Raw genomic sequence first — 26,537 nt, forward strand, 5'->3', positions numbered from 1 at the left:
AAATTACAGTGCTTACTCAAAAAACTAATCTCCACTCGGTTGATTTGCCACCAGCCCTTCCCTAACCTGCAGCAATATTTTCAAAGTTTCATATTTCCTATGGCAAATATTTCACTTGTCAATTTCAATTCTTAGACCAATAAATCAAACCCACATTTCTTGAAACATTGAAAAAGCAAGAAGCTAAAAGGGAATACATCATTTCTTATGTAAAGGAAGAATACTGGATTTGTGTAGGGGGGAGGGACAGAGAACTAGACTACTTGTGACCATGACAAACAAAACGGGTCAGGAGCTGGTACACCATGTCCTGCAAGTTCTTAATGCAGAGCAGGAGCAACAGCATTTGAAACCCACCTGCACAGAGGGACCCGGAGTAACTCTGTAGAGGAATGAAGCTGGGTTAATTAACATTGATAATATACAGCTGTGGGCTGGCTTCAGGGGCGGTGGGTTGGCTGATGTAGATAAGGTGCAGCTGTGGCTAGTTCTGTTAAGAGGTTGGGCAGCCAAGGAGAGAGCAAGCGCACACATGTGTGCATGCCCGTGTGTGTGTGCGCGTGTGGCCTGGATGAGGAGAGACTAGAAGTCAGCAGAGGGATTGGCGTGAAGAGTATGCTGGTATGAGATGGTAAAAGACCTTGCTGTAGCTTGATAGTTTGGAGAGTGCTGTGACACAACTCCTGCCTTGTTTTCAAATTAGAAACCTGTAACTGCAGGAGCTACTCAGTAGAGTGACCATCAGTTCCACAGACCTGCTCTTTGCCATGTCGAAGCTCTCTTCTAGGTCGTAGACACATAATTTCACCGGGATTAACTCATTTACCTTTCAGAAAAACTTGGCGTGGTTTTGCAGCACATTTAATTACATTGTGGTCTGATCCAGATAGCTGGAGAAATGCCATCCATGCAGGTTTGACCCAACTGGATCGAATGTGCAGGGAAGACATCATTATCCCTGGCTATTAATGATGTCTGTCAGGTGTGATATAATTAAGAGTAGGTGAAGAAGTCCTGATATACTGAACGTATCCATTCACAGTACCTGTTCTTTCCAACGGGGCCCATACAGTTTATATCTTAACTACACCACTATACACAACACTTCTGACAGGACCAACAGAGTTACCACTTCCACTGACATGTAAGCCTATGATTTTAGACATCACGAGTGCTCTTTAGTCTCAGACTAGAAACAATATTTCACTTACACATTTAAGTAGAGATTTCAATCCATAATTTTAATTTTGGATTTTTTTTCTTTTTGTACAGAAAGGAACCAGACAAAATGTACACTTTACTCAAGTGGTAACTGAAGGAAAAAAACCCATCTCTCATTACATCTGCTCAATGCTACAACTACTTTAATTAAAATAATATCAGTGTCAAAAAAGAAAAAAGTATCTTAAACATAACTACATATTTAAGCTTTCCTTTTGCAATTGCTTCAAGCTCAGTAATGCACAACATTCAGTGTAATTTGAATATAATTGAAGACTTCTGCTTCTTTTGTGTGTGTGTGTGTGTGTGTGTTATGAAATTCTGAGTCTCTGGAGGTGAGCAGACACCATGTGACACCTACTTTACTATTTTGCTTCAGAGATTTGGCTTATTGAGAAGTAAGCTTAATGCAAATAAAATGGCTTTCCCCTCCTGGCATTTGGCAAGCATGCAGAAATGTAACAGAAGAGCAGAGTACCTAGAGACACTTGCTTCTCAGAACTGTGTTCAGAAAGAATAGCAAGCATTTAAATTCAAAATGAACCATCCGTGACAACCCTTAAGCAGTGCCTCATTTCAGAAAGTGCAAGCCTGGGAATGAAAGTGAAACTGTCGTTTCTGTCAATTAAATAACTACGTAAGTGTCAATTAAAATAATCTAATAAAGATTTTTCTGCCTTTAGGAGGAAGGTGGGCACAGATTTTCTGGAAGCCCACTCTTTTTCATTTCCTTAGCATATATTTCACAGTTCAGGAGAACTGAATCACATCTGTAGCCAGCATAGTTTACACACCTCATGGGAGTAAAGGTGATGGAAGAGGCGCTATCATTGTGGATCACCTCTCACCAGTTCATATCTACCATTGGATATGAATTCTAAAGCAATTTCCAAGAGAAGAGTGACTTCATGGAAATAAGGCATTCACCATTCCCCATTTGGGAAATCTAAAATACTGTATCTTAGACAGTTGCATTCAGAAATGAAAACCAGAGAGTTTCTGTCAGTTTACTCAGATCAGAAATAAACAGAGAAAGGGCAGCACAGCCAAGGTAAGTAGAAACACGTGGCAATTCCTGCTTGCCCAGGCACTATGTATACACTGTACACTGGCTGGCTACACCTTTGGATTTACAGGATTTAAATCAGATCAGAATTTGGTCCTCAGAGTATTCAACAGGCAGTTCTGGGAAAGGAGCCAGAAGAATTCAGTCAGTAACCATGAAGACTCTGTCATTTTATAAGATATAAGTTGCAAACTGAAAAAATATGTATTGTTAGGCAGTAAAATTATGGTTTTATTTCTTATTGAATTTGAAGCTGCCCTGCAAGCTGTAGAAAACACTCAGCTAATAGAACATTGTGTGCATTTATTGAATCTGGAAAATACCCCTGGGACAGCAGCTCTCGTATCCTGCCAGGATGCTTTCCATAGGCACTGAGCTACAGTTGTACATGTGTGAATACCAAGTGTGTTTCAAGGCCTTTCATTTCATTGCTGCTATTTTGTAAGCTGTTTTGTCAACCAAATGGGTATATGGTTATTAAAAATATAAACACCAGAAAGGTGTTTTAAATACTATTTTATCCACATTCAGGTGTTAATCTATAGTTAAAGCAAGATAGTAGTATGGCAGCAGTTCAAGCTGTGCTTGCCTTGAATATGCAGAGCCCTACACAAAGTCTGGTTGCAGAAGGACCACAGCAGTAAGAACCCAGTGTCTGCCTTTTGAGCAAATCATGGGCTTCCCATGGAGAGACCTACTCACTGACAGCTGCCCCAGGGCACGGCTCTGGCTGTGTCACCAACCCTGAGAGCTCAGCTGTAACTCTTTCTTCCAGGTATTCCTTTCAAGATGAAGAAGACATGTTCATGGTGGTTGATCTCTTACTGGGAGGCGATCTGCGTTACCATTTGCAGCAGAATGTCCACTTTAATGAGGGAACTGTTAAGCTATACATTTGTGAGCTGGCGCTTTCCTTGGATTATTTGCAGAGATACCACATCATTCACAGGTGAGTGAACTTCATCTGAGGGATGGGTTGATACCTTTTGGCAGAGCAGAGGAATTTTAGCACATATCTGATTCCATGGTTCTGTTTATTCAAAACTTCTGAAAAGTTGTCCTTATTATCCAAGGGTGGAATTTGGCTCTGAAAAGGGGTTTTTAAGTCTTTTCTTTCTTCCTTGAGCCATTCAGTAGCCCCATATCCTTCTCATACTACTCTTTTATTCTTCTGATCTCATATTATGCTGTATGGTTTTTACTATGGTCTTTAAACACTAAACACAACCCATAACAGCATCCCGGCTGCTTTTAATTTATTTTTAGTTCTCCAGTGCCCCAGTGTTCCCGAACACAAAAATGTTGTAATCCAGTACAACAACTTCACAGAACAACATCATGGAAAGGTCACAAAACCAAAGACTGAGAATAAAGAATTATTTGTTTACTTGCAGAATCTGCATGAAGGTCAGAAGGAGGAAAAAAGGTGGGGAAAAATTAAGAGAAATAGTAGAAATAAATTTGAACAGGCATAGATGGTGCATCCTTTTTGCACTTCTTATATTACAACAATCTGTTATTTTTACTGTCTTATAGCTGGCAAACATAGAATTCATGACAAAAAAGGTGTCAAGCATCAGTGTCTGTTTTCCTTCAACAATTTGGCGTTTAACTGAAGCAGCAGGGTAATGTCTTTTTTTATGTTAACACAGCAACTGTGAAATTACAAAATTATGGACTTGAGCCTCTATTTTACTATTTTGGGGCTGAATTCAGGATATTCCTTCCTGATTTACAGTGGTCCAAATAAAAAAAATGATTAGTTTTTTGTGTTACTGAAGCTGGATGTGACTTTCAGAGGCAAAACTAAACTAAGCTGTGCCATAGCATCAGAGAATTGTAGAATCATTTAGGTTGGAAAAGACCGTTGAGATCATCAAGTCCAACTGTTAATGCAGCACTGCCAAGTCCATCACTAAACCATGTCCCTAAGTACCACAACTATGTGTTATTTAAACACCTCCAGGGATGCTGATTCTGTCACCTCCCTGGGCAGCCTGCTTCAACGCTTGACCACTCTTTCAGGGAACAAATGTTTCCTAATATTCAGTCTAATCCTCCCCTGGCACAACCTGAGCCCATTTCCTACTGTCCAGCTTGTTATCTGGGAGAAGAAACCTACCTGCCCCCCACCTACAACCTCCTTTCAGGTAGCTGTAGAGGGTAATAGGATCTTCTAGTGTCCAGTATAAACAAGTTCCTTCAAATATATTATTTGAGAATTTTCATCCCATTCAGAGCTGCTTCATGATTTTGCAATAAAGAACTAATAAAAAGCATGATCTGACTTTCTGAAGAGGGAGGGTCTGTATAAAATCTCTCTGATCTGAGGTACAGTGGTAGATGGGTGTTCTGTATTACTGAAACTGTACAAGACAAAATTTAAGTAAATATTGCAGCAGTTGTTTTGCTTGCAATTAAAACACCCACAAACGTTGCAAGCAATTTCTGAAACTTTGTACCTTTAACACACTATTATTATTTTAGTACATTTCCATGTATTTTGCATACGTTTTCCTTTCTCAGTGAATATTTTAAAAATGGAGCTCAGAATTTCAGCTGACCTTTGTTTCTATGCCTTAAGGAATGTTGACGAGCATTTTTCTCACCCTCATTTTAATGTTGACACATTTTATGCAAATAAGCTGTCAAAACATTCATAAGAGAATCCAGTTCATAATCAAAATTTGTATTTTGCTACAAGCCTATGACTTAACAATGTTTCACAGAAAGGCCTGTGAAAGGTGGCAGATATCTTGAGAGAATGAAGGTCTGCATTGAAGCTTTTTATATTTTTTGTGACAGTGTCTGCATTGCCATGGTCCAGCTGTGAAAATGGGCAAGACACTTTGTTCTCCTCTGTATTAATCATGACTAGTACACCCTTAATTTTGCTTAATTTTCTCTTTTGCTTTGGTTGTAGTGTAGAGTGACATCATTGGCTTCAACACTTGTTGATTCGCACAAAGGCAGGGGAAGGCATGGTGTTTCCTGTGGTGTTTACTGATTTCTGAAACAAGATTAGCTTGAGATAGAGAACTGTTGCCTACCTTCTGTATAAATGGAGAATTTAGGGCTATTTTTGCATACTTAGTGTTTGAAATTACACACCTCTTCTCTGTCTTGAACAGTGGCTACCATAATGCGGTGTTCAAAAGTAGGTGGTGACATGTTTGTGGGAAAACCTGTGAAAGAAGGCGGCCAAAATAATGAGTTGCTATTAACTCAGCCATCATCTGAGTGCCAGACTGAGTGTGTGCCAGGTGGACACCTCCACTTTGCTGTTTGGAGGAGCAGCCAGGCAGTGGCAGAGGTACCAGTGCAGCCCTCTGCGCTCTCCTGACCTGACTGATCTGCATTCACAGAGCTGGGTAATAAAATTTATACCAAGTTCTCGTGGTACCACCAATTCCCTTGAGCTCTGCTGAGCAAGCTGTGCAGGCCAAATTATCATCTCATAAAAATCCTAAATAAATGTCCTTTCCTAGGGTCTGGAGCTAGTTGTTGGCTCCATGTGGGGGTAAGTTCCAGGCTTTCATTTTTGCTTTCACTCTACACCAAAAGTTTTCACAAAAACAGACGTGTCAAAATACCTGTTTCTTAGTCTGTGGCTAAGTTAGCTGGTAAGTCACTGGATGGTTAGCTAGGATTATTGTTTAAGGTATAAAAGATCTAGTTCAGGACTCTGCTGCATTATAGAAGAGATGTTTATTTTGAAGCTGGCAGACCTGAGATCTGAGTGTGGTTCTGCCACTTCATTGCTTACTGCCCAAATCACCCAGATGTGGTATGAGGAGCCTTTTGCCTCTCATCTTCCCACCAATTACTGTAAAATCCCAAATGACCCACATGTCAGTGAACATGTTATTTAGCCAGGAGAGTCCCAGCACATTCTGCCTTCTGCCTCACCGTCATCTGGAACAGCACTCTGTGGGACAGGTCTTCAGCTGCCATAAATCTTTATAGCATGGCTGGCATTAAGAGCACAATTGTGATTTAAATTAGCTCAGGAGCTGAGCCAGCAGAGATGCACAGTGAGGAGATGTGTAGCCATTACCTTATCGTTGCAAATACATTGTCTCAATCAGAGATGAAACCAGTCAGCTGGTTGGTGTTTATACATTGTGGTAGCAGACCTCAGCAATATCATTGTGACCAAGTGCTTCCAGGCAGCACTCACATGCCAACCTACAAAACTGTATTAGATCTTTCATTTTTAGATGAGTGCATTGGCAGAAAAAAAAAAAAAAAAAGGTTAGTGAGTCACAGAGTCATTGAGAGATCCCCCTACTAAATTCTGTCTGGGCTACAAAGAAAGAATAGTTGAATGATTCATCAGACTGGGTATGTGGATTTTCAGATTGCGGTAGTATGAAGAGCTGAATATATGATGTGTGAGTCAGGAATTTAACTCCTCCTCAATATTTACAGATGTGTATGAAACGTGTTCAGGTTTCCATTACTATTGCATCTGGCAATATGACAGAATGTTTTTTTTTCAAAATTAACCTGTAGCCCCAGGATTTTGCTATAAAAGAAAGTGGTAAGGAAGGGGACAGGAATTATCAGGCATGCATGAATGGATGTAGAAGTGTCCAGATCAGTGCTATGACAGTTCCTCTCAGAGATGCTTTGCACTGACTCTGTATTTGCTAATGTGGTTGGTGTTGTGTACTTCGAATGTGGTAATCATTTCAGCAACAAAAACGTTTCTGCGTGGGCAACTTTAAGCATAAATAGTGTAAACCCAACTGTTGTTCTGGTGTGTTTATGAAACTTGTCATTTTTATTAATCATATCCATGTATATAAAATCCATATTTTTCACACACAGTCCTGCAATAGTGCATTTATTTATTGTGGTGCAACAATGAATGCTGCACTGTGTGTCTCACAGCTCTATTGTAAATGTTTGCATTTACATAGAATTCAGCCAGAATTATAAAAAAGCTAAAAAGAAAAGTTCTAAGTTTCAAGCTATGATTTGAAGACTATTCTGGGCAAATTTTTCACTTGTACAACAGCTAACTTGAGATATCTCTAAATTGTTGGTCACCGGTGATGGCTACATCACAAAACCTGATTTCCTCACAGCCTTGCTGTAATAGTATTTTATCTACAGTTCTTAAATGAAAAAATAATACTTTGAAAGTTGGATGAGTGGTGTCTATTATAGACTCTTGGATACAGTACACACAGAAAGTCTTCTGACCGTTCACATGGTCTCATTCATTCTCAAATGTTGAATCAAATCCGGCATTCTGCTGTTTCAAGACAGTATGACTAAACACATTCTTTCCAGCACTGCTTGTATAACACCAGTGAATAATGTGTTGGACAAAAGTTTTCCCATCAAAGGCTGAATAAACTTATTTCAGCAATGAGTAACTCAACATCCTCCTTTCACAAAAGTTGCCGTTCATAGATTTCAATAAAAACACCTGCTTCCTTACCAAAGTAGGCTGCCCATTTTCGTTCAGCTAGTTTTTCCAGCAGTAGCTCCAGCATTGTTGTCTCTCCCAGGATGCTCTTGCAGCTAGCGCCTTGGCTCAGAGCAACGCTGGCCCTGCGGTGCTGCGGCTGCTGACCAAGTCACGCGCTGGTGCCAATAAAATTATTTTTCTTTTTTCTAAGGGGGCAAGTGTTAACTGCATTGCCCTTACAACTTTTCATCGTTGTTTGGCTCTGTCGGTTTTCATCTGCTCAGAAAGTAGGCTGGATGTGGCAGGTGTCTGGAAAGGAAATTACAGCACAATTTTAGGATACTGGACTAGATGTTTGATCTGCATGCCCAGGGCTTTTTTATTTCAGGGTGGGTGTGTGTGTTAATGCAAAACCCTTTGTCTGTGTATGTGTACATATACAAACATACATATAAATTTTCAGTTGAAGCACAATATGACTGGAATCGTTCCAGCTTGGCAGGCCTGTGTGGCTACTGTGATCACCACTCTCTTTTCCATTCCTGCAAATTGTGCTTCCAATGGAGAGCAGTACCAGGAACTATTGCAGCTCTGAACAGCTACTCAACAGCAGTGCAGGGTGGACAAAAGCTAATGGAAAATGGTGACAAATTGAGCATTACATTTTCCTCTTCCAGCTGATCCACTGCAGAGTAAGGGTGTCTTGCTGTTACCAGCTAAAGAAGATGTACTCTTCTTTCAGCATGGCTAGGCAGGGCTGTGGTGTAGGAGATGCCTGTTCATTACCGCCGAGCCTTTCAAGGTGTCCAGCACTCTGGCGAAATAAGATGTCTAAATGATTAGACTCTTCCTTAAAAGGAGCTTTCCCAGTCTCACTTGCGACACCATACACCAAAAGAACAAACTCTAATCTAGAATGTTCCCTTCATAACACTGTTCATTTAGCATGTAATCAGTAAATAGGTTTGGAAATTATTTGAAAATGGAAATTTGCCCTTTGTTGTTCTTGACAGATGTCACAGGTAGAATAGTGCCAACCTCAGATTTAGCAGGATGCTGTTCCTTACCTATTTCAGCTCATACTAGTAGTCTTTTTCTTCCTGGTGAAGAACGAAGCAGAAAATGTATTAGAGTCTGAAATAGATGAAATAGGAAAAAATAACCGTAATATGACTACTATTCATAAGTACTACCAAAGATTATGACAAGTCAAGAGGCCTGTCCATTGAATTTTCTTAATTTGTCTTCCCATGTCTATTATGTATCATTTTACTATGTTCTTTAAACAAGCCCAAGCCCACTTTATTTCCAAGGATAACCTGCAGGAACTGAGCAATGAGTGACAGAAGAGAAGCAAATTAGAAAACATATCAAAACCAGCCAAAAAAACCCCACCATGCAAACCACAAATCACAGAAAACCTGCTGAATGCTTATGAACCAGCACTGATCAAAAAGAGAGCAATTCATAAATTGTAGGCATAAAAGGTATTGAAATTTCAGTCATGTTCTTAAAAAAAGAATTAGATATCACAGGATATGAATACGCAGAGAACAAGCCTTTCAACTTTTGAACAGAGTTCTCTACCTACAAGAACAAATCAATTTTACTTCTGTTTGGCAACAGTAAAAGAAAAAGTTATTTGATATACCAGGTGACATACTGCAAATAAATGAAGTTGATTTGGAAACAGACAAAGATTTCAATATCCAGAGGCTAAATCACTAATGAAGTAAAACTGCCTATATTGGGGAAGAGACACAGGGAACATTGAGATGCATGATGCCGCACCAGGTGCTCCAGTCCTGCCACTGGCAGTAGTATATTCTTTTGTTGTAGGCACAGCCCACTCTCCCTTCATTAGTCAGGTGAAATACCAGAAGACACCCATCACACCCTCAGTCCTTTCATACCCCATTGCGGAGTGATCCTTGTTCAGTCAGCACGGGGTTGCTTGGTTCCTTACAGTTTTCAAGTGACTAGATGACGCTTCCCCTTGACCCTTCCTTTCATCTTCCTCCTTCTCATTATTGCAAAATTGTAATAATGCGCTTACATGAAATATTTTGTTTAACCAAGGAAAACTCATCTCATAAGTCCTTCATAATTTTAAATGTAGGTGTCTGGTCAATGTTAGGAGAGGGAAGATAGGAACTGTAGACTGAGCTTGGCCAACTATCCTTGCATTAGGTGAAAAACTTCCAGTGACCAAAGATAAGCTAAGTCAAGCCCACCCTAAGTGTTTGTTTCTGCTGTACACAGCTCCAGAGAATGTGTCCTTCTCTAAGAAAAATAAGTTCTGTGATTGTAGTTAGTTTTCTTATTGCTTGCTTCTCTGTTTAAAAATGGCAAGTTTAGATATAATGTAGACATAGAGGAATGTATGGCATGCACCTAGAAGAAAAAGTTATGTCTTACTAATTCTTCTATAATGCAACTAGAAAGAATTTCAAACAATTTTATCTGAATTGTAATTATTACACAGTGATTTAAAGATTTTTCCTGAATCCTTCCTCACCTCTCTGTCATTTAGCTGCAACCAACAAAATAAACATGAAAAATCTCATTTTTTCTGAAACTCTAAAATCACAATGCCATCACTAGGGTATTGTTGACTTATACGTGTCTGACTTGCTCCTACTAGTTGTAGCTCTATACTCCTCACTACTGGAAAACACAGCTCTCTTGCAGCAAGATAAAGCATTTCCATAGAGGGAATCAGCACTTCATGCTGTTCATGGCTAGGTACACAAGAACAGGAGACAGCGTAGAGAAACTGGGACCCAAGCAAATTCAGATTCTGCCACATCAAGGAGGTACAAATCTTTTTGAAGATGGTCAACAAAAAGCTACTAGGGAATTACCTAACACAGATGCTGCAGTGAGCATCATAGCCAGCATCCTGGAGATACCAGTAGGTCCTACTGATGCCTGGGCTCAGCACAGCCTTTTCTGTAGACCATGCTCGTAGGAAAGACATAAAGTCCATGTAGATATTCCACCAGTGTAGTCCACCACTATGCCAGTGCCATGCTCTGCATTTCCCACTTTCCAGTCACTGTGACAGAGAGAATACAGTCGGTTTGGCTCCTGCAGGGTGCACCCCCACCTAAATCAGCTGCCATCACCTGTCTGCATTACTGTTTTTCCCCTCCTTCTGCTTTTCTTTAATTATCCCTTTATGTTAACATGCCTTTTAGGAAAAGAAGTCTTACACAAGTAGTCTTCAGGGCACATATGTATTAAAATACTAAACATCCCTCATCTCTGTGAATTAGCAGCCTATTGATGGATAATGAAATTAAATGGTTTTCTTCCTTCCTTCCCCCACTCCTCAGTATTAAAATTTTGGTCATGAATCATTTTCAAGGATTCAGATTCTGAAGCAGAGGGTGCTGACAGAATTGAAGCAGAGATCTATATTCAAGATTATCTCAGGTCTCCATCCAAAAATCTGATCTGATTTATGTTCGTTTTCTGCTTTAGCACACTGCTAGTTTCTTTGTGGCCAATGCAGTGTGTTATCAGAGCTACCGTTCTTTCACAGAAATCCATTACAAATTTTTGTAATGTTGCTTTAAAGTTTCAAGCGATTTTGGTGTAGGCATCTGCTCCTAATTTATGTGTACTTGCAAAGACCACTGTATTAATAGTATGTTGATATTGTAATTCTAAATATAATAACCAAGAGTATTAATAACTACATTTAAGTAAATTTGAGTAAGTAATTACAATGATTAGGTGTTCCTTTTAGAGAGGCAATACAGTATCCACAGTATTAATTGCCCGCCTCATATGGCACTGCCTGGCTTACCCTAGTTTTGTGACCTCTCACCCCTCACCTGCCATCCCAGGATGGTGCTGCTGCCCCGACCTCCCCGTGCCAGCTGGGAGCAGAGGAGAGGCTGAACAAAAGCTCCTCTCACCAGCAACATCAAATTAGCAATGGAGTGAAGTCTTAATTAACAGTGGAGAGAAAAAGAGCTAACCCCCTCTGATACATCATTGATCCTTTTTTCCAAAGCTTTGGTGTTAATGTTTTATTGAAAGTATTTCAATATGTTTGCATCTTGGAAATTTCACATCATGACTGTACACAAGGCATATTCCCTCCACTGAAGTGGCAGATTTCTATGCAATGTGCTTGAGGCATTTTTTTGTTTGTAGTCAGTGAAGAAATTGAAAATCTTTGAATAAAGTATGTGCATGGAGAGAGGGAATATGGAAAAAGACTGTAAATTTCAGGCTCAGGAAAGAATGAACCAATAGCAACATATGGACAATTGCTTCTTTCTCCAGTTTCGGCTTTAATGGTTGCAACATTTTTTCAGCTTGGATGAGCAATACATACATAAAAAATTCTATCATTCCCTTGGAGATTTTCTTGCAATGTAAGTTTTGTTTTAATATGCAGCAAAATAACAAAGACCTAAGGAAACATTTACATTATTTCCTCACGACTGCTGTAGTCTTTTATATCTCAGGAATTGAGCAGATTGTCCCTGGTGTGGTAGAAGGCATTTAGTTCAAGTATTTAAGCTTCCTTCATGTCTTAGAAATGCATTCAGCAGCTTTCTGTACAGCTTTGATATTTCAGGTGAGATGTGGCCTGCTTTGTACGATTTTTGACTTAGCAGATATACAGAGGAATGAGAAAGAGTGGGAGTTGTAACACTGATTGTCTGACAGAGTTTCATCTTTGAAAACAAATCATCTGGTGGGCAGGAACTGTAATTAAGGTACAGATTGCCATGAGATTTGTTCTGCTGAAATTGCCTTCTCAATTTTTTTTTCTCTTGCATTTATTTTCTATATCCTTTTTTAGGAGCTGCTCAGGGCACTGCATCGAGGTTATTTTCAAACAATTCTGTATCATCTGTGAAATCCTGTCCCAACTCCCCTGGATGGGTTTTACAGAGGAGAAAGCACAGCTTTAGCTGTATGACAGACAGTCCTACTGATGTGCCTCTGCTTCTCCCAACATGTGCACACACAGCTTACATTCATCCCCAGGGGAATTTCCTACTGATCCACTAGGGATAATTGCACTTCCCTGCAGCAGAGGAGACGAGGCAAGCCTGCAATTCATCTGTTGTGGTGTTCTTGCACTTGCAGAACTGCTGTCAGCTGGGAAAGACCTTAAATTACGGTGCCAAACTGGGACCTTGTAAGGTAGGAACAGCACTTGGTAGGCAGTACACTTTCAATGAACCAAAATTTATCACATTAGATTCTGGTGAATTTGGTCACTTTTTACACTGATGATCAAAATAATTTTTACAGTCAGGCTAACAAGTATGAGAAATAACCTCTCTCCAGTGGCTACAAGTTTTTATTCAGTCATTTAATTGTTCATCTTGTTATACACATGAAACTCTGGTGCTGTTTTGAATGCAGAGGAGTTGCTTTCTAGTCTAATGATTAAAAACAATACAAGGCTGGAGCTTCTCATTTTTTTTCCTTTCACAGTGACTATTCTGTGTATAATCATGTTATAGTCTCGCGGTTTATTTCAGCGATAGTCTTATTGCATATTTCACACTTTTTTTTAGGTTTGGGGGTTTAATTTTGAGCACGGGTACTTCAGAAGATAAATATGAGTTTCTTATGATAAAACTGTGGGCCATCTTTCTTTACACAGATATTATTTTTACTCTGCTGTCAGGTTTAGCTCAGATTGCAAGCATTTCTTTGGTTCAAACCATATTTTTCTCTGGCTTTATTCAGTCCTTAAACTTGGTTAGTTTTTAGTAAAATCCAGCACTGCTTAAAATCTCATCTTTCTCTGTAGTTGTTATCATTCAATGTCAAATGATGTGCAATGGAACTGGAATGATAAAAGACACCACAAGAAAAATAACAGCACAGAAGGTATCATTTTTTTAATTTAACAACCCTGTCAGAAAGTCTTATACTGAGCTTTCAATGTCTGGCCCATGAGTTCACAGTTTGGACCTTCAGTGGACATGGATGATTTTTCAGCCAGCTGAGCAGCTACACTTTGGAGAGGCAGTAGCAAGAAAAAAAGAAATTGTTGGCAAGATACATGGGTTTGAGGGTACCAAGAAGTAAAAGGACACCATCTACCTGTGTAAAGTGTGGAGGACATGTCCACAGGAGCACTGGGAGGGCTGAAGAAGGACCAGGGAGTGCAGAGTGTGGTGTGGGGTATGGACAAGGGAAAGCTGCAGTGGGGAGGGTCAGACCCTAAAAGCCAAAATCAGGAATGACCAGAGAGAGTGCAGAATGTGGGAGAGAGGCACCATGAAGTCAGAGGGTGCAGTAACATGGGAAACAGGGGTTGATGCCAGTGTATGAATTCCAGGTCAGAGGGGTAAGGCTTACTGAAGTCTGAGTGGTTTTGAGTATGGCTGTCTTGGTCGTTGTCAAACAGCTTTATTCACCGACTGTGAAAAACTTTGCACAGAGTTCTGCAGATAAGAATTAATACACTGGCATAAAAATCAATCTCTCTGTATATTCCTAGAAAAAGTGCTGATGTGGGGAAATGCAGATTTAGATTTGCTATGTTGCTCTCTCAGGTTGCTACAAAAATTAATATGTGGTCCTCTTTAAAAATATCAGATCAATAGGCCTACTTAATGAGTGTCAGAAGTTTATTTTGAATGCAAGTCAATAAACAATAATTGACTTATTGTCAACAATCAATAACAATTACTAATATAATCACTTAGCCAGACTTCCCGAGTGGAAAACCTATTGCCAGAATGCTGTGTTTCTTAGCTAATTAAATGTCTCAGTTATCTAGACTTCTGCCTATAAAATCTACAGAGACTTGCAGCTTGCCTCTTAATTTGAGGTACTGCAGAATTTTCCCCTGATGATGCTCCTTAAACTTTCTTCTGCAAACCTACTCAGCCACAGAAACACTCTACAGATGGACCCTAATGCAAACACATGCACTTACACATGTATAGAGAGCTGCACACTAATTAAAGTACCAGCTTGTTTCCCTGAGTCCCAGAGTACCTCTACTGCTGAAGCTAAGAATTATGAGCATAGAAATAAGGATGTCCATTTCCAGCCAACAGCCTTTTAACCTATAATTATTGTTTAATATTTGCTTTTGAAAGATACAGTGTCAAAAAGGAATTACCTATGAGATCTAAAGCTGAGAAACTGAATTTCTTAGTTGTCTATATTTTTGAACATATAATAACTCTTTAGTTAATGGGAAGATTGGTGGCGCTCAGTCACTGCCAGCTCTTCCCTCTTAAGAAATACTTGGTCACCAGTTTCCTTACATCACACAAGGTTGTATCTCCCTGAGATGAAATGTGGCTCCAGTTGTACAAAAGCAGCTCTGTGTGGCAGTGCAAGGTTCCCTGGAACCCACAAACAGCTGGGCTTGTGACGGCCACCTGTCTGGTGGGAAGCAAGGAACCCCTGGGCTTCTTGCTCAGACCTCCCCCTCTTACCTTCACATAGCTAGAAGACCATACAGAGCCTCAGAGGCTTTCATGTTGTAATAAGGAAGATGTTTTGTCTGATGGCAGCAATTAAAAAAAAAATCTTAAGCGTGCAAGGTATTTTAACTACAGAACAATTTATCATGTATGAAGGACTGGGTTCTCAGTGGTGTGAGATGACGTCAAACAAGACAATGAGCGCCAGAAGTGTGACTCCTGCAAGAGGCTTAAATATCTGCCTGTGCTTCTGTGATAACACATTACAATAATTCCAGTTGAGAATATCCCCAGTTGTTTCCTAATTCCACACAGCATGCAAGAAGTTTCTTATGTTTTTAAAAACTTATTCCACAGTTCACCAAGATCAAAATCCAGGAGTCTGTATTTTTTTAAGTTGGCTGCCCAAGCCAGTGGATACCTATTCAACACAGCCCAATGGAATCCAAAAAGCTATTCAGTTCTTCCAAAAATAGACAGTCATCTGAATGGCTCTTCACACTCCAATGACCATGTTGTTTATACATCCATTGAATATAAATGCGGATATAGATGCCTAATTCACAATAGGACCTAATCCAAGTATCTTAATCTGAGAGCTGAATCACATTTCTATTTTCAGTTGAGTAAGCAGCAAGAATAATCCTTACAATAATTTCAAGGCAAGTAGTTACTGTAACAGCAGTTTCTCTGCTTTAAACACACCTTCACCTATACTATATTCTTACCAAGTAATCTTCACCAGGATGTTGCTGCTACAGTCTGTGGATTCAATTGATATTGCTAGTCCTTCAGTCCTTATTGAGGTTCATCAGGAGGAGTTGAAAAATTTGGCTGTTTGATTCCAAGCACTTTGTTGTTGACATCTCTTAGAACAGGGAGACGTCTCAAAAAGGTGGGGCACTGGAATATGAGTTGTAGTTAGGGTCAAATGTAGCCTGTCAAGTCTCACCTATCTTAAACAGCAATCTGCATGAATAGACATGTTTATTGGTGTGTGAGTTTCTTTGTAAATGTTCCTTCTTGAAAACATCCAAAGTTATTCTCAGAGGTAAATTATTACATTCCTTTCAAGGATAGGTGAGGCAGGAGGGTAGAAAAGTGTCATGAGACTCCTGTTCAAAACATTAAAGATTTGTTGGAAGGAGAAAATGCACCATAAAATCAGATATTTGCCACTCTATTTCATAGAATTCACCTGTTGGTGGACTTCACAAGAAGACCTGCCAGCTGCTACTGACATTTTAGGTTGTAGCAGGTCAGGGGTTTTAATCATTTACCAAATAGAATTTTCTTTTCAAGCGTAGGCTCTGCATCTCCCATCCTGGTCTACTGCAGCTAATTTTCATGTGTATTAAATCTATAAAACCACCCAGAAGAGGAAGCATATGCAGGACATCACAGCTCACTTGACTGTGGAACACATTCAGCCTTCCTCTCTGTGATATGTCCTGGTTGTGTATATTATGAAGTCTGATGCAGTCAATTTGAGGAATAAAGCCCCACATACTTATAACCATGGCTCATGGGTACGAGCCAGCAGGAGATAATAGCCACAGTGAGGGTGTTGTGATTTAACCCCAGCTGGCTACCAAGCCCCAATCGCTCACCAAGCAGCCATTCGCTCACTCCCCTGTGGTGGGATGGGGAAAGGATCAGAAGAATTAACAGTGAGAAAACTCATGGGTTGAGATAAAGACAGTTTAATAGGTAAAGCCAAAGCTGCATGCAAAAGAAAGCAAAACAAGGGATTCATTCCCCCCTTCCCACTGGCAGGCAGGTTCAGCCACCCCCAGGAGAGCAGGGCTGCAGCACGGGTAACCGTGATTGGGAAGACAAAAGCCATAACACTGAATGTCACCCCCTCCTTCTTCTTCCCCCAGCTTATATATAGTCAACATGACATCATATGGTATGGTATATCCCTTTGGCTAGTTCAGGTCACCTGTCCTGGCTGTGTCCCCTCCCAATTTCTCATGTCCCTCCAGCCCTCTCACTGGCAGGGCCCAAGAAACTGAAAAGTCCTTGACTTAGTATAATTATTACCCTGCAATAGTTAAAACCATCAGTGTGCCATCAACATTGTTCTCACACCAAATCCAAAACACAGCACTGCACCAGCTACTAAGAAGAAAATGAGCTCTGTGCCAGCCAAAATCAGGACAGAGAGTGATGGGGAATCTGACGTTCGTGACAGGATTTAGCGTTTCAGGTCAGAGTGAACAAGAGAGCATTGCATAGTTGTTTTCTGCTTGCTGGTCTACAGCCCTTCTCCTCGCTGCACTGTAGTGCTGAAACTTGGATCAGCAGAAAATGTGCTTAATGGGAAGTTTCACTGCTGCATCAAAGGGACGGCTGCCCAGGCACTCACTGAAGACCTGAAAACTTTGGAAGCTGCTGTCACCTTCCTTGGCTGCGTGTGCAGTCCACCATGCTGCAGTACTTTGCCAGACACGTTGGCTGTAATTAATTGCACTATGGTATGGATGAAGGAAACAGTTGTTAAAACAATGTGATATTGAGGATACTGCTTTAACAGTCATTTGATAGACTTTTATGTACGGAAGTTGGCAGGGCTTTTAGGAGAAATTTTAGGGATATTTTCCAGTAATGACACACTATGAACAGTGGCTGACTTAAGCACATGTATGTGTTTCTGTTTATTTTCTTTTTTAGTTTGTCTGATATGCAGAGTAAACCCTTGGAGATGTGATACATCTGAATGCTTCTACTCTGTATTTCATGCAGTGAAAAACAAAGGAAATATGAATTTCAGCCCTTGCAAAACATCATACTTTTGATGTTAGTTTTTTTACAACAGAAAGCCAAATGTGCTTATCACTAACAACACTTTCCTGATTTATCTTTAGGCAGAGGACAAATGTAATCAATTTCTTCTCTTATTTATCTTTACACATGGATATCTGCTTGTGTATATTGGAAGGGGACCTATGCCTTCTACTGGAAGGAAACTATATTCCTGTAATTGCTGGCAGAGTACATGCTGAGTACATTCTCCCCCTTATTCTTAGTCAAAAGCTCTCGCATGGTATCATGGAAAGAAGCATCGCCATTGCAATGTATACGTTTTCCTGCTGGCCCAGGTAATTCTTTCCAAATGCCACACTCCAGTTAGTGTCTAATGAGTCATGCGCTTCCCCTGGTTATCAGAGGTGACTCCTGTTCTTGAAAGCTAATTCATGCGTAGGAGTATGACCCTTGTACTCGTATGCACAGAAGGTCTCAGCAACACTTGACGCTACAACATAGAAAAGATTAGTCACTGGCTGTGAGATTATCAACAAATTACTGCTACACGGTGATTCTGCATGACTCCTCCATGTGATCTGAGAAGCATTTGGCTGAAAAGACTTTTTATTTGAAATGTGGTGATGTTTTGTTTGTTTGAGGTTCCCCTCAGAGCTCCCAAAAGTCTGAGGGCTGTAGTCATGTCTAGCGTTAGCTCTGGCAAGCAGTTCTGGCAAAGGAAGTGGTATATTTGTTGCTGCTTTAGGTCCTTCAGGTGAGATGAAAACTAACCATCGGACTGCCTGAAAGCTGTTTATGTTGGTTAATGTTCACTTGGAAAAGAGCCGCTGTGTCCAGCGAGGAATGCTTGATAACATAGTCTGGGCTTTGTTATGTACGAGCTTGGTTTATATGCCCACAGCGGTACTTTCCAATCCCAGTGTCTGAGACATTATACAATGCAATACAGAGGAGGTAAAGTACAGGTTCATGTTCTCCTTTAGACAAAGCTTTCCAGCTTTTATAGCGTGTAAGAACCTTCACCTATTTTTCTTGCTAATGCAGTATATAATTACCTCTGTGATAAAGTCATATTGGATCTTCAGGAAAACCAGTGTAATGAAATACTCTGCGCTGAATATTTTTATTTTAATTTAGCATCTGTGCAAATTCAGGAGCTGTACCTACTCAAGAAGACTATTATCCGGCTATATATACCCAGAAATATGAAAGGTTCAGTATAGGATTCCTCTTTTTAAAAAGGTCATTTTCTTCAGCCTGGGATAACTGTCTACTACAATTATTTCTCTAAGATAAAATTGACAAGCGCAGTGCTTCCAAAGACCACTGGCCATTCAGACAAATGTAGATATCATTACTGCCACCTATTGTTACAAGTAGGGAATTGAAGATAAAAATTGTATTTTTCTAGATGGAGATAACATCTGAAAATAACAAGCTTGCTCCAGTTGATGTATTTGTAAATAAGCACGTTTCGGTGCCTTCTTTGACAGCTTTATTTTCAAAGTGATATAAAATTGACTAGTACAAGTGCCAAGAAAATCCAAGATCTTCATGGACACCTGGTAGAAAATAGTACTAAACTAAAAAGGAACCACAGGCACCATAATGTTCAGCATCACAGTTCCATTTTATTGTGTACCCAGGTACCACAATCTCAAGCCTTAAGACAGGTGTCCAGACACTTTTTAGAGGTACATAGGAAGAGGCAGGGTCTTCAGAGGCCTTCATTAGTGACAACTTTTTCACTTGTCATAATTATTACACCAGTTATATCTTGCATACATACTAGAAAATGGTCTTGCTGCCACACAGGTTGCCACACAGAAGGAAAAGGCTCCGAAGTGTGATAATGGGCTGAGTGATAGGATTCTGATTAGTATCATATGAATGCATGATACCATAATTAGTTGGAAGTAGTTATGGATTTTCTGTTTCTGCAATAAAGCCCCAGGAGTGGGAATTGTAGAGAAAACAAAAGATTTCAAATAAAAGAGATTTTAAACAGAAAGACTCAATAAAAAGGTTTGGGGTGGTTTGTGGTTTTTTGGTTTTTTTGTTTTGTTTTTTTTTTTTTTTTTTTTTTGCAAGACCTACTGACTTGCTGAGTAACTCAGGTTTATGAATGATGCATCACAGATTGTATAATAACAAAATCACATATTTCTGATTGGTCATAAATATATTGTTTCTGATTCCATGTACAGAATCTTGACAAAGGTGTTTCAGTTTTATGGAATGATTTTCAAATCCTGAAGCCTTTACTCATTGTTTTCACACAGAATTCTGTGGAATTCTATTAATTTATAGACAGAGAAGTTGCCTTAATGAATACTGTGAGATTTAAACATATAATTAATATATCATAAAAACATCAAAACACTGTGATAATACCAGATTACCTTTCAAGTTGTAATGTTTGCTAGTCTGAGCCCTTCTTGAATGAAAGAGTTAATTTTTCTAAGACATCTGACATCTATCTATGCACATACATATAGTTATTAGACACCCCCCCCCCCCCCCAGTCTTCTACTGGAATTTGATGATTCTAAAGCTGTATCTAGTAAATCACTACAAAACTAAAAATTTGGCTCCATGCCTTATTTGGAGTCTAAAATGCATATTTTGGTTTTTTTTCCTGGGGCTGACTAAGTAAGTTCCACTAGGTAGTGTTTAGACCAATTATTATTTTAGGCTTTTTGGCATTTCAGACTAGAACAGGACACTGGAAGCAATGCCCTTTGACACTGCAAGTCCTTTGTGTATAACAGGCTCCAGAAAGTGCAAATGGAAATGGCTGCGTTGATTGAATGAATTATTGTACCCTTTGCTTCTCAGAAGATAAATTTATGCATGGACATCCTAGTGCAAAACAGCAGTTTATTTCGCTTTCAAGCAGAATTAGTGGATCTCAGCTGTGCTGGAATTTTCTCCTTACTCAAGAGAGATATAGCTAAAAAAGGTGCATTCCTTTTAGTTTATTCCTATAAATACCCCAGCTCAGCTAAAGCCATGCAACAATAAATTACCTGTCTAGCTTGGTTTTGGTTGTCAGTGAATTAGCCCAAAATTAAATATGTGAAGATCAGGACCAGTACTTTAATTTTTTGTCATCTCAATCATTTGTTTCTGCATGTGCTGTCCACACTATGACCAGTGGCTTTTATTAACAGACATTGTTTTTTCATTCCTGTTCTAGTCAGACACTGTGAAATGTGAAACCTTAATTCTGAACTTAATCATTCTGGTAGCTTGGGTGTCAAATGTGATGCCTTGTGGAAACACATCCAGATTCGTACAAACAAGCATCCACAAGATGTTTTTTTCTTCATGAATCTCTCATTATCTAATACTATATCTTCTCAGCTAATAAGTCTTTAAATTCCAAAATTACAGTGATTCACAGGGGCATGGCATGGCATGGCATTCATTACAGCAGGAACAGAAGGCTCTGAGGGTCCTTTTATGAAAGGACAGTAAGGGGCAGGAATTAATAGTGAGATGTAAGTGAAGAGTATGTGAAGTGGCAATCAGAGGTCTGGAACAGTCAAAAGTCTTTCTTTCCCATCCATCTGATATGAAATAACAGCAAAGAACTCTGAGATTCTTACTGTGATTTTGGTTTAATACTACTGAACATTTCTTGAAACTAGGAAGGACGTTAGGAGCAAAAAGCTGGAAAGATAAATGAGTGATGAGGTGTTGATGAAAGGAAGAGAGGATGCATCAGACTTATTAAGGCTATTTCGCACGCAAGCAAGCACTCTTGGTAGGTACTCTGCACGGTTCAGGTCTGGAGGATACACTATTTCTGTGCTACCCTTATAGAAGCAAAACACCTCTGACCAAATGAATCTCTTGGCTGTACAGTGGCCAGTATAGATTGACTTTTCCTTCACCCAAAACTTCAACAAATTTTCCGTAAGAAAACTATACTATGTATGCACTCACCTTCTTTATAAACTGAACACCGGATGTGTACTGTTTGTGAATCTATCAAATAGGAAGTAAATAAGGTCCCTAACTGTGAAAATCAGAATTTGTTCACATTTCTTTCTGTAATTGGGAGAAATCTCTCTATAATATGTGATATGGTTCACTTCAGTGCTCTGATACAGTGATATCCCACGTGAACTTGAATGATCCATAGCTAAAACTTGCATTTCCCAACTCATTGTCATTTTTATGGCTGTTAAGAACTGTTATGTAGCTAATATTAATCTTAATGAAAATTGTCTAGAACTACTCATGTCACATTAGTTTATTATTATGCGGCAGGTATATGTTTGTGATTTAATGTGAAACATTGGTGTGACTAGCTAAATTAAAAAAAAACCAATAAAAACTAAAAGGATCGGTTCAAGTATGTTCTATAGTATATAAATGGGTTATGAGCAAATAATCGAGAATAGTTTAATATTTGAAAGAATCAGATACTCAGCAAACTGAGGTTATTGGAATTACCCCTGCATGACTTCATGTTGCTATCTAGCAGTTGTTGTTTTTACTGTTCTTTTTTTAATGCTAGCAGCTGTCTTCTATACTTTAACACTTCCATCGAATAGTTAACGCAGACTCCTAGCCTTCATATAGCATTCCCTATACCCAATAATATAATCAATGCTCACTTTCAGTCATGACTATCAGGACTATTTTGACAAAGAGAAGGCAAACAGGATCATGAAGGTCATTGTAGGTTAAAAAGTAGTTAATGTGACTTTCTGTGATCTTAATACAATCTCCCCTCCCCCTCGTGAAAACAGTAACTTCAAATGCCTCATAAGGAAAATCCTTATGCTTCTGCATAAGGAAAAAATATTAATATAAGAATTGAGCAGCATAATTAATAAATAAACCTTTAAATTTCATATTTCAAGGTTTATCCTACATAACTTGCAGTTAGAATGTCATCGCTAAAGAGAAAAGAGTATGAGAAAACTTCATTGGGGTTGAAACAATATCTACTGAAGCCATAGTAATCTTTCCATTGACTTCAAGGGCCTTTGTCTGGATCTTGCTTCTTTTGCATCCTAATGAGAATGTAAAATCTATATAATTTAATTTCTCTGTTGGGTATTTCAAAACAATCTCTGAGAAAAAAAACACCCTTATCGTTCTGCAAGGGCATAGGCTGCCTTAACTGTAAGGCAAAGAATTTTAGTGATACATGTGTACGTATCGGCTCACCACACTCAGACCAAGACAGGCACATCTTGTGACTGTTGGAGTTTGTCAATAGGCTCCAGGCATTACCAGTGCCCTGGAGGAGGTTTATTATGGGTGGTAGTGCCAGGGGTAGTTTATAGGAAGTTACTCAGTTGCTCCTGACCTGAAGGAGCCCTCTTTGCTCCCTGCAGAACTTGTCTATACTTAAAGAACCACTGGAAATATTCAGATTGGAAGGGACTTCTAGTCCAATCTTCTGCTTACAGTGTGATCAGATATGACATCAGACCAGGCTTCCCAGAGATTTATGTAGTCATGTTTTGAGAAACTCCAGGGATGGTGACCACACAACCCCTCTGGGCAGCCTGTTCCACTGCTTGCCTGTCCCCATGGTGAAAGTTTTGCTTTATATCCAGCCTGAGCTTCCCTTGTTTCAACTTACACCTGTTGTTCATATACTAGATTCTGTCCTTGGAATGAAAGTGAGTATGTGCCTTCTGTCTATTCAAATAAAAGCAATCGAGAGCTGCTTTTAAAAATCGAAGACTTCATTTCATGAGATTTTATACAACTGCATTTTTTCTGTAAGTTGCCTTTGGTAATGAAGAGTTGAAATGTCAATGGTCCTCATTCAGAGAAAATCCATCTTCATTAAAAAGTGGAAATACTCCTAATAAATCATGCTGGCATCAACTGAAATGCTCATAGATGTTACTGTGAGATTTTAGAAGCTCAAGAGAGTGGAAATGTGATAATACATTGGATCCTGCTCTGAGCCAGAGTGAAATCTGTCAGACATAAAGTTGAAAGAATGTACTTTGGATTTTTGCTGATAACAAATAAAGGGTTAGAAGTTATTATACTTTTGAATTCAGGCCCATCCAGAGCTGTTATAACTGAAATATTTCCTTTGATAACATTAAAAAGCTACTTGGACTGGAAAAGAACAGCTGTCCCTGTGTTGGAAGGACATGAAATCTTTTGATGAAATAAGGGGAAACTATAGGCAAAAGCCCAAAATCACAGTTTTAGATATGGCAGAAACCAAGCCTGTAATGTTTGTATGTTTGCTGCAAAATATGAAATCAGAACGAAACAGGTGGGCAGTGTTAGTTTTTCATTCTCACAGGTTTAAGCAAAAGCACAGACCTTGTGTTTGGCATTATTATTAGTGTGTTTCAAAAAGGTGAAGGGAAGACAGCATCTGTACCTGCTGTAGAAGTGCTTTCCTAAATCAATTAGATTAATCTTAGCTGGAGGAACTCTATCAGGTAGTTCTGGTATTCACATCAATGGCTAAGTCTTTGTTTAAGCCTCCAAAGCATTTTTACACAATTATGTCTTGTAGTAATCAACTTGAGTTTAATACTCAGTTGTATAAATAAACCCCTGTTTGTTTAGTTCATTTCAGTTTTATGAAATATAAACTAGTTCAAAAAGCAAACAGAGTTCTACCAACCATCTAGATACTATTTATTATTTGATATGCCTGTCACATTGCATCTTACAGACCTCTTCTGTCAACCAAACAACCCTAATCTATTTGTCCTCTACTCTCCGTGAATTTTTTTGTTCAGCCTTCCTCAGATCTTTTCTTTTTTGACTGTTTTCTTTCAGATGCTATGAAATCAGGTAACATGAACCTAGCTTTGTTTTAAATTGCTGCATAACATCTTTTTTTTTTCAAAATTTTTCTGTAACTTGCTCAGAAATATCTCTTATCAATGTGAAGTGATAGCCAATGAACCAGCCATTAATTTTTTTTCTTGAGAAAACCAGGCAATTTAGGGTTGACTTCACCAGCCACCACACACCTTCATTTCTAGATTGACGTTTCACATCCTGTCGATATCAATAGAGATCAAAAGCTACAACATCCTGGTTGCTAATTCATAGTGGTACACACGAAATTTATTTGGAGATTGTTCTGGATTTTAAGCCTTAGAGCAAATGTCGTCATCATATGTTTTCCAGTGTTCTTTTCTATGATTATTTGACCTACATAAGGGACACAGAAGTGACCTCTGGAAAGTTATTTATGGTCATTATTCCCAAAAAGTAATTCAGATTCTCCCCTTCTGATGTATATATAAAATTTTTGTTTATTCTTCATTTTATCTTGCACTGACAATATAAACACCTAGTTTTGCTCACTCTTATTGAGCTTTCTGAAAGTTCTCTTCAGGTGAAATAATCTCCATTCTTTTGCCACGTCAAGTAGCTAATAAATAATTGTGTTACACCTCTCCAGCGCTGAACTGCAGAGCATTTCATTTTTAACTTCCTTTCATGCTGAAGATAGGCTATTTATTCCTACTGTTTTCTTCATGAGCATTCAAGCCCCATGACAGAATTTAACATGTGGAAGCTCTGACTAGCTTCTAACTGCACTGGACTGTACCAAAAACTCACTAAATTGCACAAATGCAGTCCTCTCCCAGGTCTCTTAAATGTTTCATGAAGTTCCTAGTAGCCAAAAGAAGGGGGAATAAGAATGATGGACTTTGAACTTGGGTACATTATTTTTCATAGACTTACAGACTAATTCATCTGGAAGGGAGCTCCAGAGGCCTCTAGTCTGATGCTCTGCCCAAAGCAGGGTCAGCCTTTGGATCAGAGCAGGTTGCTTGGGGTTTATTCCGTCAGGTCTTGAAAACCTCCAAGGATGAAGATTGCATGACTTCATTTCTCAATTTAGAAATCTGGTTCTATCCCACTCAGTAACCCCAGAAAGAAACATTGATGGAAGCAGTAATGAAAACTGTAGATACTTGAACCTAAGTCCTTTATAATCAGTGAGCCTTTCCAGGGAATTCAGGGGACTCTGACTGGTGTATTGCAGTGAACATGAGTTGAGCCACACTCGTGGTTTTACTCCAAGCAGAGGGAATATCTTCAGGCATTAGATGCCCACTCAGCCTAGATACTATAGAAGATACAAATAGATTATTAATAATTCTTTCCAACTTGGAAAGAAGCAACACCTTCTTACTGTACTTTTATCCCTTCAGGCAGCTTTAGTTTGATATTTGTAGCTAAGGCAGTTGAAGAAAGTAGAAACGGTTTCACAGGCAATATCAAAAAGTGGCAATTAAACTGTGATTTTTCATTTTTTTTTCTCATTTGTCTGCACCTCTGACTTTCTTGGGCCAGCTGTTGTATTAGTTATGCCTGGTCCTGTCACTGAGCAAATCCTTTGAAGGTTTCTCTACTGCCATTTCTATGTTGCTCTGATTTTTCTGTGTATAAAAAGAGTTGGAGTAGCACTGGTCCAGACCGAGAGAGTTGTGTTTATGAAACTACTGTCAAGGGTGCTGCCATAGTTCTGCTGGTCATTGCTTAGTGAATGGTTAGAGGGCAGCCCAGGGCTATTCTGAATCCAAACTGTGAATCTGGTCCTTGCAAAAGTCCTTCAATTTCTTTCATAAGCTGGTTCAAGATACATAGGTTATGAAATGAGTGTTTC

The 26,537-nt window shown here is 39.2% G+C and overlaps 1 protein-coding gene across 1 annotated transcript in view; it reads left to right on the forward strand.

Moving 5' to 3' along the window:
• STK32B (serine/threonine kinase 32B) overlaps positions 1 to 26,537 on the forward strand; it is a 179,067-nt gene that overhangs the window by 90,872 nt on the left and 61,658 nt on the right. Inside the window, exon 4 of the mRNA XM_056326850.1 lies at positions 3,063 to 3,236. Within this exon, the coding sequence (XP_056182825.1) occupies positions 3,063 to 3,236 (174 nt within the window). The remainder of the gene's footprint in view (positions 1 to 3,062; positions 3,237 to 26,537) is intronic.

The sequence above is a fragment of the Falco biarmicus genome, chromosome 1, assembly GCF_023638135.1.
Source record: "Falco biarmicus isolate bFalBia1 chromosome 1, bFalBia1.pri, whole genome shotgun sequence".
NCBI classification, from domain to species: domain Eukaryota; kingdom Metazoa; phylum Chordata; class Aves; order Falconiformes; family Falconidae; genus Falco; species Falco biarmicus.